Raw genomic sequence first — 22,079 nt, 5'->3', positions numbered from 1 at the left:
TCCCCTTCTTCCCTTTGCCCTTTTCTTGAAACTAGTGGTCTTGTCAACCATCAACACTTGATGTTTTTCTTGATTTCTACCTTCGTTGATTTCAGCATCACGAAGAGCTTGGGAGTTGTTTCCGTTATCCCTTGCATATTATAGTTCATCATGAAGTTCTACTAACTTGGTGATGGTGACTAGAGAATTCTGTCAATCACTATCTTATCTGGAAGATTAACTCCCACTTGATTCAAGTGATTGTAGTACCCAGACAATCTGAGCACATGCTCACTAGTTGAGCGATTCTCCTCCATCTTTTAGCTATAGAACTTGTTGGAGACTTCATATTTCTCAACTCGGGTATTTGCTTGAAATATTAACTTCAACTCCTGGAACATCTCATATGGTCCATGACGTTCAAAACGTCTTTGAAGTCCCGATTCTAAGCCATTAAGCATGGTGCACTAAACTATCAAGTAGTCATCATATTGAGCTAGCCAAACGTTCATAACGTCTGCATCTGCTCCTGCAATAGGTCTGTCACCTAGCGGTGCATCAAGGACATAATTCTTCTGTGCAGCACTGAGGATAAACCTCATATCACGGATCCAATCCGCATCATTGCTACTAACATCTTTCAACACAATTTTCTCTAGGAACATATCAAAATAAACACAGGGAAGCAACAACGCGAGATATTGATCTACAACATAATTTGCAAAATACTACCAGGACTAAGTTCATGATAAGTTTAAGTTCAATTAATCAAATTACTTAAGAACTCCCACTTAGATAGACATCCCTCTAATCCTCTAAGTGATCACGTGATCCAAATCAACTAAACCATAACCGATCATCACGTGAGATGGAGTAGTTTTCAATGGTGAACATCGTTATGTTGATCATATCTACTATATGATTCACGCTCGACTTTTCGGTCTCCGTGTTCCGAGGCCATATCTGCATATGCTAGGCTCGTCAAGTTTAACCTGAGTATTCTGCGTGTGCAAAACTGGCTTGCACCCGTTGTAGATGGACGTAGAGCTTATCACACCCGATCATCACGTGGTGTCTGGGCACGACGAACTTTGGCAACGGTGCATACTTAGGGAGAACACTTCTTGATAATTTAGTGAGAGATCATCTTATAATGCTACCGTCAATCAAAGCAAGATAAGATGCATAAAAAGATAAACATCACATGCAATCAATATAAGTGATATGATATGGCCATCATCATCTTGTGCTTGTGATTTCCATCTCCAAAGTACTGTTATGATCTCTATCGTCACCGGCATGACACCATGATCTCCATCATCTTGATCTATATCAATGTGTCGTCACGTGGTCGTCTCGCCAACCTTATGCTTCCATGACTATCGCTACCGCTTAGTGATAAAGTAAAGCATTACATCGCGATTGCATTGCATACAATAAAGCGACAACCATATGGCTCCTGCCAGTTGCCGATAACTCGGTTACAAAACATGATCATCTCATACAATAAAATTCATCATCATGCCTTGACCATATCACATCACAACATGCTCTGCAAAAACAAGTTAGACGTCCTCTACTTTGTTGTTGCAAGTTTTACGTGGCTGCTACGGGCTTAAGCAAGAACCAATCTCACCTACGCATCAAAACCACAACGATAGTTTGTCAAATAGACTCCGTTTTAACCTTCGCAAGGACCGGGCGTAGCCACACTCGGTTCAACTAAAGTTGGAGAAACTGTCACCCGCAAGTCACCTATGTGCAAAGCACGTCGAGGAAACCGGTCTCGCGTAAGCGTACGCGTAATGTCGGTCCGGGCCGCTTCATCCAACAATACCGCCGAACCAAAGTATGACATGCTGGTAGGCAGTATGACTTATATCGCCCACAACTCACTTGTGTTCTACTCGTGCATATAACATCAAACCATAAAACCTAGGCTCGGATGCCACTGTTGGGTAACATAGTAATTTCAAAAAATTTCCTACGCACATGCAAGATCATGGTGATGCATAGCAACGAGAGGGGAGAGTGTTGTCTACGTACCCACGCAGACCGACTGCGGAAGCGTTGACACAACATAGAGGAAGTAGTCGTACGTCTTCCCGATTCGACCGATCCAAGCACCGTTACTCCAGCACCTCCGAGTTCTTAGCACACGTACAGCTCGATGACGATCCCCGGGCTCCGATCCAGCAAAGCGTCGGGGAGGAGTTCCGTCAGCACGACGGCATGGTGACGATCTTGATGTTCTACCGTCGCAGGGCTTCGCCTAAGCATTGCTACAATATGATCGAGGTGGAATATGGTGGTAGGGGGCACCGCACACGGCTAAGGAAAAATCTCAAGGATCAACTTGTGTGTCTAGAGGTGCCCCCTGCCTCCGTATATAAAGGAGCCAAGGGGGAGGGGGCGGCCGGCCAGGAGGAGGGCGCAGGAGGAGTCCTACTCCTACCGGGAGTAGGACTCCCCCCAATCCTAGTTGGAATAGGATTCCCCGAGGGGGGAAAGAGAGAGAGGGGGCCGGCCACCTCTCCTTGTCCTAATAGGACTAGGGGAGGGGGGAGGCGCGCGGCCCACCATGGGCTGCCCCTTTCACCTTTCCACTAAAGCCCACTAAGGCCCATATAGCTCCCGGGGGGTTCCGCTAACCTCCTGGTACTCCGGTAAAATCCCGATTTCACCCGAACACTTCCGATATCCAAACATAGGCTTCCAATATATCAATCTTTATGTCTCGACCATTTCGAGACTCCTCGTCATGTCCATGATCACATCCGGGACTCCGAACTACCTTCGGTACATCAAAATGCATAAACTCATAATAACTGTCATCGTAACGTTAAGCGTGCGGACCCTACGGTTTGAGAACAATGCAGACATGACGGAGACACATCTCCGGTCAATAACCAATAGCGGGACCTGGATGCCCATATTGGCTCCTACATATTCTACGAAGATCTTTATCGGTCAGACCGCATAACAACATACGTTGTTCCCTTTGTCATCGGTATGTTACTTGCCCGAGATTCGATCGTCGGTATCCAATACCTAGTTCAATCTCGTTACCGGCAAGTCTCTTTACTCGTTCTGTAATACATCATTCCGCAACTAACTCATTAGTTGCAATGCTTGCAAGGCTTATGTGATGTGCATTACCGAGAGGGCCCAGAGATACCTCTCCGACAATCGGAGTGACAAATCCTAATCTTGAAATACGCCAACCCAACATCTACCTTTGGAGACACCTGTAGAGCTCCTTTATAATCACCCAGTTACGTTGTGACGTTTGGTAGCACACAAAGCGTTCCTCTGGCAAACGGGAGTTGCATAATCTCATAGTCATAGGAACATGTATAAGTCATGAAGAAAGCAATAGCAACATACTAAACGATCGGGTGCTAAGCTAATGGAATGGGTCATGTCAATCAGATCATTCAACTAATGATGTGACCTCATTAATCAAATAACAACAACTTGTTCATGGTTAGGAAACATAACCATCTTTGATTAACGAGCTAGTCAAGTAGAGGCATACTAGTGACACTAAGTTTGTCTATGTATTCACACATGTATTATGTTTCCGGTTAATACAATTCTAGCATGAATAATAAACATTTATCATGATATAAGGAAATAAATAATTACTTTATTATTGCCTCTAGGGCATATTTCCTTCAACAAAAACCTAGGAAAGAAAGAGTGTCACAAAGGCTCAAACATCTTTTTTTCAAAGACAACCTAAGTAGTTTCGCTATCCCAAGGAAATAATGAACAATATAAATATAAAGTTGGGCTATCAACTGCTATACTTGCTGAAGTTAATGAAATTAGTTTGAACTTTCTGAGGTTGTTATGCAAACTGATGTAGTGGCAGAGGACTTAACTTATAATATGTATTAGTGGTCATGCAAATGTCTGAAATCCATGGTCGATGTCAAGGGCTCCATTCAACATCACTTATTCAGAACAGAATAAATCATATACCAAATAAGCACCTTAGTGATATTGACGGCCTCATCACATTGTCAGTTGCTTGCATAGTGCACCATATATTAATTAGTTCGTTCCATCAAGCAGTTGAAACAATTATTGAAGGAAATATGCCCTAGAGGCAATAATAAAGTTATTATTTATTTCCTTATTTCATGATAAATGTTTATTATTCATGCTAGAATTGTATTAACCGGAAACATAATACATGTGTGAATACATAGACAAACAGAGTGTCACTAGTATGCCTCTACTTGACTAGCTCGTTGATCAAAGGTGGTTAAGTTTCCTAACCATAGACATGAGTTGTCATTTGATTAACGGGATCACATCATTAGGAGAATGATGTGATTGGCTTGACCCATTCTGTTAGCTTAGCACACGATCGTTTAGTATGTTGCTATTGCTTTCTTCATGACTTATACATGTTCCTATGACTATGATATTATGCAACTCTCGTTTACCGGAGGAACACTTTGTGTGCTACCAAAAATCACAACATAACTGGTGATTATAAAGGTGCTCTACAGGTGTCTCCGAAGGTATTTGTTGGGTTGGCGTATTTCGAGATTAGGATTTGTCACTCCGATTGTCGGAGAGGTATCTCTGGGCCCTCTCAGTAATGCACATCACTTAAAGCCTTGCAAGCATTGCAACTAATGAGTTAGTTGTGGGATGATGTATTACAGAACGAGTAAAGAGACTTGCCGGTAATGAGATTGAACTAGGTATTGAGATACCGACGATCGAATCTCGGGCAAGTAACATACCGATGACAAAGGGAACAATGTATGTTGTTATGCGGTCTGACCGATAAAGATCTTCGTAGAATATGTGGGAGTCAATATATATGAGCATCCAGGTTCCGCTATTGGTTATTGACCGGAGACATGTCTCGGTCATGTCTACATAGTTCTCGAACCCGTAGGGTCCGCACGCTTAACGTTAGGATGACAGTTTTATTATGAGTTTATGTGTTTTGATGTACCGAAGGTTGTTCGGATTCCCGAATGTGATCACGGACATGACGAGGAGTCTTGAAATAGTCGAGACATGAAGATTGATATATTGGACGACTATATTCGGACACCGGAAGTGTTCCGGAGAAGTTTCGGGTAAAACCAGAGTGCCGGAGGGTTAGGGGAATCCCCGGGGGAACTAATGGGCCTCGATGGGCCTTAGTGGATAGAGAGAGGGGCGGCCTAGGGCAGGCCGCGCGCCCCTTCCCCTCTGGTCCGAATTGGACTAGGAGAGGGGGGCGGCGCCCCCCTTTCCTTCTCCCTCTCCCTCTCCTTCCTTCCCCCTCTCTCCCTTTTGGTGGAAACCTACTAGGACTTGGAGTCCTAGTAGGATTCCCCTCTTGGGGGCGCGCCATAGAGGGCCGACCGGACTCCCCCTTGCTCCTTTATATACGGAGGCAGGGGGCACCCCATAGACACAACAATTGATCGTTTGATCTTTTAGCCGTGTGCGGTGCCCCCTCCACCATAGTCCACCTCGATAATACTGTAGCAGTGCTTAGGCGAAGCCCTGCGTCAGTAGAACATCAACATCGTCACCACGCCGTCGTGCTGACGAAACTCTCCCTCAACACTCGGCTGGATCGAAGTTCGAGGGACGTCATCGGGCTGAACGTGTGCTGAACTCAGAGGTGCCGTACGTTCGGTACTTGATTGGTCGGATCGTGAAGACGTACGACTACATCAACCGCGTTGTGCTAAACGCTTCCGCTTTTGGTCTACGAGGGTACGGGGACAACACTCTCCCTCTCGTTGCTATGCATCACCATGATCTTGCATGTGCGTAGGAATTTTTTTGAAATTACTACATTCCCCAACAATGGCATCCGAGCCTGGTTTTATGCGTAGATGTCATATGCAAGAGTAGAACACAAGTGAGTTGTGGGCGATATAAGTCATACTGCTTACCAGCATGTCATACTTTGGTTCGGCGGTATTGTTGGATGAAGCGGCCCGGACCGACATTACGTGTACGCTTACACGAGACTGGTTCTACCGACGTGCTTTGCACACAGGTGGCTGGCGGGTGTCAGTTTCTCCAACTTTAGTTGAACCGAGTGTGGCTACGCCCGGTCCTTGCGAAGGTTAAAACAACACCAACTTGACAAACTATCATTGTGGTTTTGATGCGTAGGTAAGAACGGTTCTTGCTCAGCCCATAGCAGCCACGTAAAACTTGCAACAACAAAGTAGAGGACGTCTAACTTGTTTTAACTTGTTTTTGCAGGGCATGTTGTGATGTGATATGGTCAAGACGTGATGAGATATAAGTTGTTATATAAGATGATCATGTTTTGTTGAAGTTATCGGCAACTGGCAGAAGCCTTATGGTTGTCTCTTTATTGCATAAGATGCAAGCGCCAAATAATTGCTTTACTTTATCGCTATGCGATAGCAATAGTTGGCGAGACGACCATGTGACGACACATTGATATAGATCAAGATGATGGAGATCATGGTGTCATGCCGGTGACGATAGAGATCATGACGGTACTTTGGAGATGGAGATCAAAGGCGCAAGATGATCATGGCCATATCATGTCACATCTTTTGATTGCATGTGATGTTTATCTTTTATACATCTTATTTTGCTTAGTTTGACGGTAGCTTTATAAGATGATCTCTCACTAAATTTCAAGATAAAAGTGTTCTCCCTGAGTATGCACCGTTGCCAAAGTTCGTCGTGCCCAGACACCATGTGATGATCGGGTGTGATAAGCTCTACGTCCATCTACAACGGGTGCAAGCCAGTTTTGCACACGCAGAATACTCAGGTTAAACTTGACAAGCCTAGCATATGCAGATATGGCCTCGGAACACTGCGACCGAAAGGTCGAGCATGAATCATATAGTAGATATGACCAACATAGTGATGTTCACCATTGAAAACTACTCCATTTCACGTGATGATCGGTTATGGTTTAGTTGATTTGGATCACGTGATCACTTAGATGATTAGAGGGATGTCTATCTAAGTGGGAGTTCTTAAGTAATATGATTAATTGAACTTTAATTTATCATGAACTTAGTCCTGGTAGTATTAGCATATCTATGTTGTAGATCAATAGCTCACGTTTAGCTCCCCTGTTTTGTTTTTGATATGTTCCTAGAGAAATCTGAGTTGAAAGATATTAGTAGCAATGATGCGGATTGGATCCGTGATCTGAGGACTATCCTCATTGCTGCACAGAAGAATTATGTCCTTGATGCACCGCTAGGTGATAGACCTATTGCAGGAGCAGATGCAGACGTTATGAACGTTTGGCTAGCTCAATATGATGACTACTTGATAGTTTAGTGCACCATGCTTAACGGCTTAGAATCGAGACTTCAAAGACGTTTTGAACGTCATGGACCATATGAGATGTTCCAGGAGTTGAAGTTAATATTTCAAGCAAATACCCGAGTTGAGAGATATGAAGTCTCCAACAAGTTCTATTGCTAAAAGATGGAAGAGAATAGCTCAAGCAATGAGCATGTGCTCGGATTGTCTGGGTACTACAATCGCCTGAATCAAGTGGGAGTTAATCTTCTAGATAAAATAGTGATTGACAGAATTCTCTAGTCACCATCACCAAGTTAGTAGAACTTCGTGATGAACTATAATATGCAAGGGATAACGGAAACGATTCCCAAGCTCTTCGTGATGCTGAAATCGACGAAGGTAGAAATCAAGAAAAACATCAAGTGTTGATGGTTGACAAGACCACTAGTTTCAAGAAAAGGGAAAAGGGAAGAAGGGGAACTTCAAGAAGAATGGCAAGCAAGTTGCTGCTCAAGTGAAGAAGCCCAAGTCTGGTCCTAAGCCTGAGACTAAGTGCTACTACTGCAAAGGGACTGGTCACTGGAAGCGGAACTGCCCCAAGAATTTGACGGATAAGAAGGATGGCAAAGTGAACAAAGGTATATTGGATATACATGTTATTGATGTGTACTTTACTAGTGTTTATAGCAACCCCTCGGTATTTGATACTGGTTCAGTTGCTAAGAGTAGTAATCTTTAAACGAGAGTTGCATAATGAACATAAACTAGTTAAGGATGAAGTGACGATGGGTATTGGAAGTGGTTCCAAGATTTATATGATCATCATCGCACACTCCCTATACTTTCGGGATTAGTGTTGAACCTAAATAAGTGTTATTTGGTGTTTGCGTTGAGCATGAATATGATGTGATCATGTTTATTGCAATACAGTTATTCATTTAAATTAGAGAATAATTGTTGTTTTATTTACATGAATAAAACCTTCTATGGTCATACACCCAATAAAATGGTTTATTGGATCTCGATCGTAGTGATACACATATTCACAATATTGAAGCCAAAAGATGCAAAGTTAATAATGATAGTGCAACTTATTTGTGGCACTACCGTTTAGGTCATATTGGTGTAAAGCGCATGAAGAAACTCCATGCTGATGGGCTTTTGGAATCACTTGATTACGAATCACTTGATGCTTGCGAACCAGTCCTCTTGGGCAAGATGAATAAACGTCGTTCTCCGGAACAATGGAGCGAGCAATAGATTTGTTGGAAATCATACATACTGATGTATGTGGTCCGATGAATATTGAGGCTCGCGGCAGGTATTGTTATTTTCAGACCTTCACAGATGATTTGAGCAGATATGGGTATATCTACTTGATGAAACATAAAGTCTGAAACATTTGAAAAGTTCATATAATTTCAGAGTGAAGTAGAAAATCATCGTAACAAGAAAATAAAGTTTCTACGATCTAATCGTGGAGGAGAATACTTGAGTTACGAGTTTGGTCTTCATTTGAAACAATGCGAAATAGTTTCGCAACTCACGCCACCTGGAACACCACAGCGTAATGGTGTGTCTGGACGTCATAACCGTACTTTATTAGATATGATGCGATCTATGATGTTTCTTACCAATCTACCACTATCGTTTTGGGGTTATGCATTAAAGACAACTGCATTCACGTTAAAAAGGGCACCATCTAAATCCGTTGAGATGACACCTTATGAACTGTGGTTTGGCAAGAAACCAAAGTTGTCATTTCTTAAAGTTTGCGGTTGCGATGCTTATGTGAAAAAGTTTCAACATGATAAGCTTGAACCCAAATCGGAGAAATGCATCTTCATAGGATACCCAAAAGTTACTGTTGGGTACACCTTCTATCACAGATCCGAAGGCAAGATATTCGTTGCTAAGAATGGATCCTTTCTAGAGAAGGAGTTTCTCTCAAAAGAAGTGAGTGGGAGGAAAGTAGAACTTGATGAGGTAACTGTACCTGCTCCCTTATTGGAAAGTAGCTTATCACAGAAATCTGTTCCTGTGACGCCTACACCAATTAGTGAGGAAGTTAATGATGATGATCATGGAACTTCAGATCAAGTTGTTACTGAACCTCGTAGATCAACCAGAGTAAGATCTGCACTAGAATGGTACGGCAATCCTGTTCTGGAAGTCATGTTACTAGACCATGATGAACCTATGAACTATGAAGAAGCGATGGTGAGCCCAGATTTCGCAAAATGGCTTGAAGCCATGAAATCTGAGATGGGATCCATGTATGAGAACAAAGTGTAGACTTTGGTTGACTTGCCCGATGATCGGCAAGCCATAGAAAATAAATGGATCTTCAAGAGGAAGACGTACGCTGATAGTAGTGTTACTATCTACAAAGCTAGAATTGTCGCAAAAGGTTTTCGACAAGTTCAAGGTGTTGACTACGATGAGAGTTTCTCACTCGTATCTATGCTTAAGTCTGTCCGAATCATGTTAGCAATTGCCGCATTTTATGAAATCTGGCAAATGGATAACAAAACTGCAATCCTTCATGGATTTATTAAAGAAGAGTTGTATATGATGCAACCAGAAGGTTTTGTCAACCCTAAAGGTGTTAACAAAAAATGCAAGCTCCAGCGATCCATCTATGGACTGGTGCAAGCATCTTGGAGTTGGAATATACGCTTTGATAAGTTGATCAAAGCATATAGTTTTATACAGACTTGCGGTGAAGCCTGTATTTACAAGAAAGTGAGTGGGAGCACTACAACATTTCTGATAAGTATATGTGAATAACATATTGTTGATCGGAAATAATGTAGAATTATTCTGCAAAGCATAAAGGAGTGTTTGAAAGGAGTTTTTCAAAGAAAGACCTTGGTAAAGCTGCTTACATATTGAGCATCAAGATCTATAGAGATAGATCAAGACGCTTGATAAGTTTTTCAATGAGTACATACCTTGACAAGATTTTGAAGTGGTTCAAAATGGAACAGTCAAAGAAAGAGTTCTTGCCTGTGTTACAAGGTGTGAAATTGAGTAAGACTCAAAACCCGACCACGACAGAAGATAGAAAGAAATTGAAAGTCATTCCCTATGCCTCAGCCATAGGTTCTATAAAGTATGCTATGCTGTGTACCAGATCTATTGTATACCCTACACTGAGTTTAGCAAGGAAGTACAATAGTGATCTAGAAGTAGATCATTGGACAACGGTCAAAATTATCCTTAGTGGAATAAGGATATGTTTCTCGATTATGGAGGTGACAAAAGTTTCGTCGTAAAGGGTTACGTCGTAAAGGGACACTGATCCAGATGACTCTAAGTCTCAATCTGGATACATATTGAAAGTGGGAGCAATTAGCTAGAGTAGCTCCATGCAGAGCATTGTTGACATAGAAATTTGCAAAATACATACGGATCTGAATGTGGCAGACCCGTTGACTAAACTTCTCTCACAAGCAAAACATGATCACACCTTAGTACTCTTTGGGTGTTAATCACATAGCGATGTGAACTAGATTATTGACTCTAGTAAACCCTTTGGGTGTTGGTCACATGACGATGTGAACTATGGGTGTTTGTGAACTATTGGTGTTAAATCACATGGTGATGTGAACTAGATTATTGACTCTAGTGCAAGTGGGAGACTGAAGGAAATATGCCCTAGAGGCAATAGTAAAGTTATTATTTATTTCCTTATTTCATGATAAATGTTTATTATTCATGCTAGAATTGTATTAACCGGAAACATAATACATGTGTGAATACATAGACAAACAGAGTGTCACTAGTATGCCTCTACTTGACTAGCTCGTTGATCAAAGATGGTTAAGTTTCCTAACCATAGACATGAGTTGTCATTTGATTAACGGGATCACATCATTAGAAGAATGATGTGATTGACTTGACCCATTCCGTTAGCTTAGCACACGATCGTTTAGTACGTTGCTATTGCTTTCTTCATGAGTTATACATGTTCCTATGACTATGAGATTATGTAACTCCCGTTTACCGGAGGAACACTTTGTGTGCTACCAAATGTCACAACGTAACTGGGTGATTATAAAGGTGCTCTACAGGTGTCTCCGAAGGTACTTGTTGGGTTGGCGTATTTCGAGATTATGATTTGTCACTCCGATTGTCGGAGAGGTATCTCTGGGCCTTCTCAGTAATGCACATCACTTAAAGCCTTGCAAGCATTGCAACTAATGAGTTAGTTGCGGGATGATGTATTACGGAACGAGTAAAGAGACTTGCCGGTAACGAGATTGAACTAAGTATTGAGATACCGACGATCGAATCTCGGGCAAGTAACATACCGATGACAAAGGGAACACCGTATGTTGTTATGCGGTCTGACCGATAAAGATCTTCGTAGAATATGTGGGAGCCAATATGAGCATCCAGATTCCGCTATTGGTTATTGACCGGAGACATGTCTCGGTCATGTCTACATAGTTCTCGAACCCGTACGGTCGCACGCTTAACGTTACGATGACAATTTTATTATGAGTTTATGTGTTTTGATGTACCGAAGGTTATTCGGAGTCCCGAATGTGATCACGTACATGACGAGGAGTCTCGAAATGGTCGAGACATGAAGATTGATATATTGGATGACTATATTCGGACACCGGAAGTGTTCCAGAGAAGTTTCGGATAAAACCGGAGTGCCGGAGGATTATCGGAACCCCCGGGGGAGCCTCAATGGGCCTTAGTGGAGAGAGAGAGGGGCGGCCTAGGGCAGGCCGCGCGCCCCTCCCCCTCTGGTCCTAATTGGACTAGGAGGGGGGGGCCCTTTCCTTCTCCCTCTCCCTCTCCTTCCTTCCCCCTCTTTCCCTTTTGGTGGAAACCTACTAGGACTTGGAGTCCTAGTAGGATTCCCCTCTTGGGGGCGCGCCATAGAGGGCCGGCCGGCCTCCCCCTTGCTCCTTTATATACGGAGGCAGGGGGTACCCCATAGACACAACAATTGATCGTTTGATCTTTTAGCCGTGTGCAGTGCCCCCCTCCATCATAGTCCACCTCGATAATACTGTAGCGGTGCTTAGGCGAAGCCCTGCGTCGGTAGAACATCAACATCGTCACCACACCGTCGTGCTGACGAAACTCTCCCTCAACACTCGGCTGGATCGGAGTTCGAGGGACGTCATCGGGCTGAACGTGTGCTGAACTCGGAGGTGCCGTACGTTCGGTACTTGATCAGTCGGATCGTGAAGACGTACGACTACATCAACCGCGTTGTGCTAAACGCTTCCGCTTTCGGTCTACGAGGGTACGTGGACAACACTCTCCCTCTCGTTGCTATGCATCACCATGATCTTGCATGTGCATAGGAATTTTTTTGAAATTACTATGTTCCCCAACAATTATATGTGCACAAATTGTGTTAGCATAAGGAAAAGAATCGCACTGATGGCTGCATATTATCATGCAAGGACTTGGCTTGTACTAAATTATATGTACGTCATCACTCATCTTTCAGAATGTTATTGATAATTCTAGAATTTGAATAAACCATGTCCTTTGAGTTTCTTATACACAGGATGTCATATTACTTTACATCCATCAGTTAGAGAACAATCTATAATTAATCAACAAAGTTCATGGATCCAACACCGACATTGTCTGAGAGAGCACTTTCATTGGTGTTGTTGCGTCATAGGATAGACCTGCAATCAAAACATCTTGAATTGTTCAGTCGTGTAAAAATTTCCAAACATTAAATTTTAGATAGAATTAGCCAGGCTTGTATATTGCAATCTGAGAGGAGGCACACCATACCTCAAACCCGATAGGGCATTTGGATCTCAGCATCAAACAGAATGACCAGATACTGAATGAAATGCGCGTACAAACAGAACCTCATCTAGTAAATCTTACCTCCAATGAAAAATTTGAAGCACGCCAACAAAATAGCTATGAGATTTACCAGCTTACTGATAAGAACCATGGCACAGGCTAGCGAATTTCTTCCCCCAGTTCAGCATCACGCTAATATATTACATGAAGATAGAAGGTTTGCAAGATCGAAACTAAGCAATGGGCATGGCAGACCTGGCGTATAGGAAAGCACGCGGACATGGCGTGGCGTTACATCTGCTAAGAGCACGGAGGCGAACGCCCACGGAGGATAGCCTGGGATGGATGCCGACGGCGCGTGCGGCCACCGCAGCCCCCATGTAAGAACGCTACAAGGAAATACATTGGAAAGAAGAGGTCCATCATGGCGGGCCGCGGAGGAACAGTAGAGGGCAAACGACGAGGCACGCGTGTAGTGTAATCTCGCCGACGTGACGCACGACGGCGGCGGCGCGGCGGCGAGTAACAGGGAGCAACCAGCGATAGGGCTGGCGATTAAAATTCGAGACGAGCTGCCACGCGATAGCGAAAGAATCAGGCTGGAAAGGTTTTGCATTTGACTGGATCTCAATCTCCAGGGCCCGATTAACCATGTGATTGGCAGGTCGTTCGGCGGAGCAGCGGCCCGTGTAAGTGTGAAGGGATTAATTAGTGTAAAGAAGCTGGGGGATGACCGAGCGAAAATCCTAGACGTCTGTCACACCGATCTGACGGTGGAGACCTTCAAATCATTGTGGGGCTCCTAGCTAGCTGCGTTTTACTGTTTTGTAATGTTCTTTAACCATACTGTTTCATGTAACTTCTTCAACCATGGGTCCTTTAATTGAGATAATAGTATGCTTTTAGTCCCTCAAGTTCACCGAAATATACACTTTATCTGTTAAAAAAATTGGGAGACACATTTGATCCCTCAAGTCTTAAACCCGGTTTACTTTGGTCCAAAGCCTGGTTTCAGTGGAAAACCAGCCACGTGACAATGGTTTTTTTCTATCCTCTCTTGCCACGTCAGATGGATGATTTTCTATCGTTGATTTTCTTTAAGGAACCAGCTATATACATTTGGTAAACTTGAGGGACAAAAGCATACTTTTCTCTTTAATTTATCCGAACGCAGCAGGTGCGACTTCAATCGATAACACAAGAGCCTGGACCGGAGAAGGGCACCAAGCTGCCAACGGTACAAGTTTTTATTGTTGACGTATAAAGACCTTGATGGGTAGCTTTATTAATCCAAATTATGCGCTAGAAACTTACGAATAAAATTAGGCGGGCCATCCAACCAAACAGACGATGGCTTCCAAACCTAGCCACCTTAATGGAAATTCTATTAGACTCCCTATTACAGCGTTCAATGTAAACCTTTTCAAAATCTTACAGTGTTCAAGATGTAGCAGGCTGTTTTGCTGAACGTACAAAGTTTAAGGCCGATGCGTGGACAACCATAGCAATTCAAGACGGATTCTGCACATGTGGATCAGCTCTTTTTTTTTTGAAGGGGGCACTCTTCTTCTTTGCCAACCAAGCGCCATCAAATTCAACCCGGGCCGGCCTGGCCCGGGGCCAAGAGAGAGAGAGACGGGGGCAAGGGCCTCGGCCTAACCCAACCCGGCCCGGCAGCCAGAGGCTTCTCGCGGTCGGTCGCGGTAGAAAAGATCTTCTGCCTCCCGTCTCCACCACCTCCACTAGGAACAAAAAGAAAAGAAAAAAGAGGAAGGGAAAAAAATCTCCCGGGGCGCAAGCAAACGTGACGCCACGCCTCACTCCGTCCCTCTTCCTCCTCTCCCCACTTTCCCCGTTAATAATTCGGCAATCGATCGCTGCCGCCGCCGCGACTGCGACTGAAGCCTCTGCTCTGCTCGCCGGTACGGACTCCCCCCCAACCCCTTCCTCCCGCCCTGGCCGGCCAGCCGAGGTTCCGATCGGATCCCCTCTCGCGCTTCGTCTCCGGGCGCCCGGCTCTCCCTCCTCTGTCTGCATCCCGTCCAGCTAGCCGATTAACCGCTGGCGCCCTGTTGGCTCGCGCACGGGGCACGCTAGCCAGCTCATCCTGTCCGGCGTGTCTAATAGACGATAGGTTCTCTGCTTATCAACTCTGTTACTTCTGCATATAGTCCTCTAACATCGCATCTGGAGTTCTGGAGAGTGCGCTGTTTATTACAGCGATCTATAACACGTCTTATATTCGTTTACAGAGGGAGTACTTTTTTAGTTTTTAATCACGGATCAGTTGTTCTAAATTCCCAGTCAGTCACAAGTAACCGCGGAACCGCACACATCAATTTTACACTACTGAACAAGTGTGCAGCTTATGATATTCCTTTGCTGAAACATGCACGTCTCTAGCTACCTCATCTCTAGCTCCCCTATATTGCATCTCGACAGTCCACTGTTTACTACTGCAGTAGTTATTTCAGTTTTTACGGATCAGTTATTCTAAATTCCCAGTCACAGCTTACACTACTGAAAAAGTGTGCAAGTTATGATTCCTTTGCTGAAACCTGCACGTCTCTAGCTAAATTGCTTGTCATGAGTTTTCTGACTTTGATCCATCACTGCAGCTGGAAGATGGAGCCTGACCAGAGTGGCACCGGGCAGACTTCTCCCCGTGGGAATGACTGGGAGGTTGTGCAGCTCACCGCATCCAACTACGCGTCTGCGCCTGGTCCAGCGAGATCTGAACCTGAACCTTTTGACGAGGAGTCTGAAGGCCATGTGTATGGCACAAAGGGGGATGATTCAGCAGCCGCGGCACTGCTGATGTCTGGCCACTTCTCGGTGCCGCAGAATGAGGCTGAGACTCTCCTCATGGGAGCTGATACTAGCATAGAGCGGCAGGAGGCGCGCGGCAGCCAGTACGCAGTCTCTGACATGGGCGACGATGATGATAGGGAGGAAGACCGGCAGGAGAAACTGAAGCATGATGGCCTTGACAGGACTCCGTCCTTTGACAAAGGGAAAAGCCTTTCCTCTGTCGATATGGAACCTGATGATGGCAGCGAGTTGCACAGGGGCAGTCCGGTTGGAAAAGACCCGGTTGCGTTCTCATCTTCTGGTTCCAGTGCAACTGATGCTGAGAAAGAAGCTACCCAGAGTGCCAAGGAGAAGACCGAAGAAAATACAACGCTCCAAAATGTTGACCCTGTCACTGATTCGTCCAATGTTGTTGCTTCCGGTGAGGAGAGCAAGCCTGATGGTTCTGGAGCCCCACGCAGCGCGTGGTGGCAGAAGCAACTTATATCGCTGTACAGGAGCGCTAAGGAGAGCAACAAGCTCTGGCCTATCGTTGTGGCTGCTGCCGCTTTGATGGGGATGGCGTATTTCCGGCGGCGCTGGCAGAAGGGCAAGCTGCAGCTTCAGCAGGTCAAATTGCAACCTGCCAGCAGCAAGGAGGTAATCGTGGGACGCCTTCCTTTTGATCATACTAGCCAAATTTTCCATGCAACTGAACAGACTAGTTTGGCCTGAAATTCAGGTAGGTTATGGCATACATATATTTGCATCTCAAAACTATTATTCGTGCTGCTTCAATCAAAGTTCTCTTTTGTTCAGGTAGATCAAAGTTATTTACATAGCTGCAAGGAAAAAGTAGATTGTTGCCTCTGTCAGTCAGATAGTATTACTGATTGATGAATCATGCATGCATATATTTCTATCTCAAACTATTATTCGTGCTGCTTTCACAAAGTTCTCTTTTGTTCAGGTAGATCATAGTTATCTATATAGCTGCAAGGAGAATTAGATTTTTGCCTGTGTCATTCAGATACTATTACTGATTGATGAACCATGCATGTTCTTCTCCCTGTGCTTAAAAGCTCTGCCTGTTATCTTTTCTTTTGTTGGCCATCCAATATTATTCTGATAGTATTGTGAGGAAACATCAGATTCTTGCCTTTCTAATTCCGATAGTATTACGGGTTGTTGGATCATCCATATTCATATGTTCATTTTATCTGTGTGCTTAAAAGCTGTGCCTGTTATGTTTTGTTGTCTATCCAATATTGCCAGAATTTCCAAGATATTTTGACTTCAGTAACTCCTGTCCGAGTTAGTCTGTAGCCTATGATAATTTCACTGACATTTCTATTTTAGCAACTTTTGTTAGTGTCAAATTTGCACTACCATGTTCAGGTTTACTGCTCCAACTGGTAGCAGAGTTCTAATAAGCATCAAACACTCGTTTACTTTTCAGAGAATCAACCAGGCCACGGTACCACTTAACCGAATCAAGGACATTCTTGTCGCTGGCAACCACGCGAGTCCGGCTACTCATGGAAATGCTCGATTGGGCTGATGATGATAACCATCCCGCGACGGATGATGTATCCTGAAACTAGTGTATCCAATGGAGAAATACCCGATGCCGCAGAACGTATGGACGTTTATGCGTGCTGTCTGTGTAATTAAACCCCAAAACTCCTCCTGGGCATGTAAATATACACGAGTTTTGTGTGGTTGCTTTCCCTCCTTTGGAAGAACTCCCTCCTTGGCCAGGTTCAGTGTGCTGCTGCTTCAGTTTGTCTGCTACTGTAACTTCTTCCGTTGCTCCCGTGGATTTTTTTTATCTGTCTTGTTCCGGGTTGCAGTTTGTCAGTTTGTCGGCCGATATATACACGATGAACTTATGATATTACTGGGTGCCGAATTTTTGGTTTGTGTTGAAGGAATTTTTGGCCTATATTTAGTTGGGATTACATTTGGGATGGCTCCGGCTCCGGGCTCCGGCAATTAAGCGTGGGTGCTCATCTTGTTCAGGCTTATCAGGTGATGCATATGCGATGTGCGCTGTCGCAAACGTATGCGGATTTTGTCAGCTTTTTTTGTTTGGATTGGGCAAGTGGACGGGTGTGCTTGTTTTTTGGTTTGGGTCGACCGGTGCGTTCAAGAGAGGCTGACCCATTGTCCGCGTGGATTTTTAGAAAATAGCCATAAAGTTCAAACCTGCAAATAAATTAATCATTAAAATGGGCGGCCAAGGTCCCCTTAAACAAAAATTTTAAAACTAAAAAAGGCGCCAGCCAGCCGCCCAGCACACAGCCATAGGCGTCACCCTTGTTCTTGGAGCCGGCGATGTCGATGATCTGGTCGTGGCGCATCCCACGGGAAGGCATGCTGCCACGCCACCCGGGCCGCCGCCTCCGCCGCTTGCTGCGTCGGCGGCGGCGCACGCTCCTTTGCCTCCTGCTCCCGATGCTTCTCCTCTTCCTCTTCCTCTTCCTCTCGAGTTGCAGTTTGTCAGTTTGTTGGCCGATATATACACGATGAACTCATGATATTACTGGGTGCCGAATTTTTGGTTTGTGTTTAAGGAATTTTTGGCCTATATTTAGTTGGGACTACATTTGGGATGGCTCCGGCCCCGGCTCTATATTTAGTTGGGATTACATTTGAGATGGCTTCGGCCCGGCTCTATATTTAGTTGGGATTACATTTGGGATGGCTCCGGCTCCCGCAATTAAGCCTGGGTGCTCGTCTTCTTCACGCTTATCCGGTGATGCATATGCAACGTGTTATGGCAACTCAGACGGATGCGGATTTTGTCAGTATTTTTTCTTTTGGATTGGCCGAGCGGCTTGTTTTTTGGTTTGGGTCGGCTGCTTGTCCGCGGGATTTAAAAAGAAAGAGCCATATAGTTTAAACCTACAAATAAATTAATCATTAAAACGGCCGGCCAAGGTCCACTTAAACACAAATTTTAAAACTAAAAAAGGCGCCTCCCCGCCGTCCAGCACAGAGCCCTAGGCGTCACTCTTCTTGGAGCCGATGATGTCGACGAAGTCTGGCCGCGGCGCAGCCCATGGGAAGGCCTGCTAGCACACCGTTGCCTCCTTCGCCTGCTGCGCCGGCGGCTCTACTGCGCGGCGCACGCTCCTCTGCCTCCTGCTCCCGGCGCTCCTCCTCTTCCTCTCGTGCCCAATGGGCACGCTGCTCCCTGCATTTTGACGCTCCCTGTCGGCCGCCCCCTCCCCTGACACGCTTCAATTTAAAATAAGTGTAGACTCTGAACGCTTCCAACAGCTGCCATGCGGGCCCGAGGTGGGTGGATCACATTAATAGTTTGGCGGCCAACACACGGGCCCGAGGTGGACATTGGGCGAGCGCGCGGCGCGTCCATCTCGTGTCCATGTGGACGCAAATCGGGCCCAAATATGAGTTAGGAATGCGTTCAGACGGAAGGGAGGAAACAAATTTTGGGTATGTGTCGGCATGTTGGGCTGACGTTTTTGTCCGTTTTAATCCTATAACGGCGAGCGGACCAAATGCGTCCGTGAGTTACCCGGAGTAGTACATTGCTGTTTGTATATACATCTGTAAAAAAAAAGGCAGTGATCTGCGCCGGTGCACCGGCCCAACTGTTGGGCCGGTCTAGCCCTAACCGCCAGACCCAGTGCGCTCCAACCGTCCGATCTGCCTGTTGACTTCCATCTCCTTCGTCCTCTTCATGCACTGCGCAGGCACCGCCCCCTCCTCGCGTGGATGTCATCCCGGCCGCCGACCGCCACCCCCTCGCCTGGAACTCCTTCCTCCGCCGGCCCCCGTCCTCGTCGCCGGTGCTCGCCACCCTCGTCGCTGGTGCTCGCCGTCGCAGCACACCGTCCTCGCCGGTTCCAGCAAGACGGCGTCGCCATCACGCCCAACGTCCCCTATCCTTGCAGCACCTAGCCGTCGCCGCCATATCACGTCCGTCGCAGCACCACTGTGTCGCCGGCCGTAACTCTGACCACCGTCGTCGATGCTCGCTGCCCGAGGTTGCACGAGCAAAGGCCGCCCAATCGACGCCATTTAGATGGATGTAGCAAAAACTTCGGCGGTGGTAGCAAAAAATAGCAACGGTTGCAGCAAAATCATTGTCGCCGTCGTCCAGCGTCACATTTGCGCCATTAATGGATGTAGCAAATTTTCTCGTTGGTCGTAGGAAAAGCCGACGACCGTTGCAACAAAATAACCTCCGTCGTCGCGGGGACGTAGCTCCGTCAACGAAACATACAGCCGGATGCAGCTTTCCATGGTAGCAAAAATGCGTCGTTGAATGGATGTAGCAAACAAAATCATCGTTCGTAGAAGAAAATGACAACGGTTGCAGCAAATCATCGTCGCCGCCGGCACGAGGTCACAGCTCCGCCATGATGGATGTAGCAAAAACCCTCGCCGGCAGTAGAAAAATCTATCTATGGTTGAAGCTTTTCTAGTTGGGCAGTGCCGATTGAAGCTTTTCTATCTATGGTTGAAGCTTTTTTAGATCACGGATGTAGCTACGTATACACGCGGTTCTGGCCATGGCAGCAGGTAGCTGTGGCATCTTTGCTCTTCTAGCAGCAGACAGTCGTTGCAGTTTGATGACGACAGCAGTTTCAGCACCGCCGGTCGTCTTTACGTCGGCCCCGATCCATACCGTTTGAAGCACCGGTGCAAGCAGCTGGTAGCAAAAACATCAAAGTTTCGTCGTTCGTGGCGACGATGAAAGAAGGCTGCGAGGGGAAGAAAGGAGAGGATGCGGGGAAGAAGATAAGGTTGTTTGAAAAAAAAATGATGTGTGGGCCTGCCTGTGTCCAGCGTGGGGGATCGCTAGACCCACGATCAAAAGGGATCACACAACCCGCACGGGTCCGGCCGAAAGCTTCGGCCGGTCTGCCAGCTGGAAACATTTCAAAAAAAAAAAAGCTGGGTATGGACTCGATCGGCAGCCAAGACAAGTACAGTACACAACAAAGAGTCTCTTCATCCCTTCCAGAAAAAGAGTCTCTTCATCCATAAAAAAAGGAAAGTCTCTTCATTTGTTTCCAAATTATAAGGCTAGGTCAGGGGTTTTCAAAAACAAAAATAAAAATAAGCCTAGGTCAGGGGCTCGGCCGCTATTCCTTGCGCCTCCATTCATCTCTAGATCCAGCGATCTCGTCCTCGTTTCTTCCCTCAGTGCCCTTACCCGCCTGGCGGCCGACCAGATGGACGCGGCCAGCGACGGCGATGGCCTCTGCGGCCTCCCCTACGATGTCCTCATCGACGTCCTCGGCCGCCTCCCCTGCCGCGCCCTGGCCGAGTCCCGGCGTGTCTGCCGCTCGTGGCGCGCCATCGTCGACGGCCACAGGCTCCTCCTGCCCTACTACTTCCCGCCGCGCGCCTTTCCCGGCATCTTCACCAACAACTACGGATCCTACTACTACGAGTCCTCTTTCTTCGCCCCGTCGGCGCCCCGCTCGCGGCGGAGACCACAGGGCGCCATCGCCGACGGGCCTGTTTTTCGACATCCTCTCTTCGGGCACAGTTGGGCGGATGTGGTGCACCACTGCAATGGATTGATCATCCTCACGGAATATCACGATCGCGCTGTTTACTGCGTGTGCAACCCGGCGACGGCTCGGTGGGAGCGTTTGCCACGCCCGTCAAAGGCGCCATGGCCGTGCTGCATAAAGGGCATGTTCCTCGCCTTCGACCCCGTTGTGTCGCGGCACTATGAGGTGTTCTTTCTTCCCACCGAGAAGGTCCAAACGCGCGCTGAAATAGAAGAAATGTGGATCACCGAGGAGATGCACTTGCCAAGATTGTTTGGAGAAGATCAACAAGGAGTACATGAAGTAAAACAAGAGGAAACCGATGATATGTCGGCACCATCAAGACCAGGTGTGCAAGCGTCGTCACAAGATGCCAAGGTTGTTGGGCTGCCGGGGCAACACAAAGAGTTTCAATGCCACTCGCCAGGAGCCAAGGAGACAAAAGATAAGGTGGTGTCTCTACTGGTTTTCTCGTCACAGACCGGTCAGTGGGAGAGCCAGGAATTCCTGCCAGCGCCTTGTGCCCGCGAGCACCTCTACGACATTATGATGACACCATGGGGCGAATACAAGGAAATATGGTGGTCGGCTGAATATTGGCACGGATCGCTCTACGTGCATTGTCACACCGGTATCCTCATGATCCTACACTGTTTGGAACGGACCTACGAGCTGGTCCAGTTGCCAGGGGAAGCC

General features: G+C 46.1%; 1 protein-coding gene across 3 annotated transcripts; it reads left to right on the top strand.

Annotated features, from left to right (window-relative positions):
- The first annotated feature begins 14,790 nt into the window (after nucleotides 1-14,790).
- Nucleotides 14,791-17,758, top strand: LOC125515518 (ATG8-interacting protein 1). Of its 3 annotated transcripts, none has more exons than XM_087529147.1 (3): nucleotides 14,791-14,978; nucleotides 15,675-16,588; nucleotides 17,306-17,758. In XM_087529147.1, the coding sequence occupies exon 2, from the start codon at nucleotides 15,682-15,684 to the stop codon at nucleotides 16,579-16,581; it is 900 nt and encodes a 299-aa protein (XP_087385273.1). In that variant the 5' UTR covers nucleotides 14,791-14,978; nucleotides 15,675-15,681; the 3' UTR covers nucleotides 16,582-16,588; nucleotides 17,306-17,758. The 3 variants fall into 3 exon arrangements, with proteins under 3 accessions (XP_087385273.1, XP_048536975.1, XP_087385272.1); XM_048681018.2 differs by having other exon boundaries at nucleotides 14,792-14,978; nucleotides 15,675-16,506; XM_087529146.1 differs by lacking the exon at nucleotides 14,791-14,978 and adding an exon at nucleotides 14,995-15,190 and having other exon boundaries at nucleotides 15,675-16,506.
- Nucleotides 17,759-22,079: the final 4,321 nt, after the last annotated feature.

This window comes from Triticum urartu, chromosome 6A (assembly GCF_056163025.1).
Source record: "Triticum urartu cultivar PI428250 chromosome 6A, HENAU_Tu73, whole genome shotgun sequence".
In the NCBI taxonomy this organism is placed as follows: Eukaryota; Viridiplantae; Streptophyta; class Magnoliopsida; order Poales; family Poaceae; genus Triticum; species Triticum urartu.
The sequence above is the reverse complement of the archived record's forward strand: the minus strand, read 5'-3'. Positions and strand labels throughout refer to the sequence as shown.

Bases quoted from the DNA above. Each gene is read 5' to 3' on its own strand.
- LOC125515518 (XM_048681018.2), top strand. From the start codon at position 15,682: ATGGAGCCTGACCAGAGTGGCACCGGGCAGACTTCTCCCCGTGGGAAT. The intron at 16,507-17,305 runs GTAATCGTGGGA...TTTACTTTTCAG, and splicing joins AACCTGCCAGCAGCAAGGAG to AGAATCAACCAGGCCACGGT.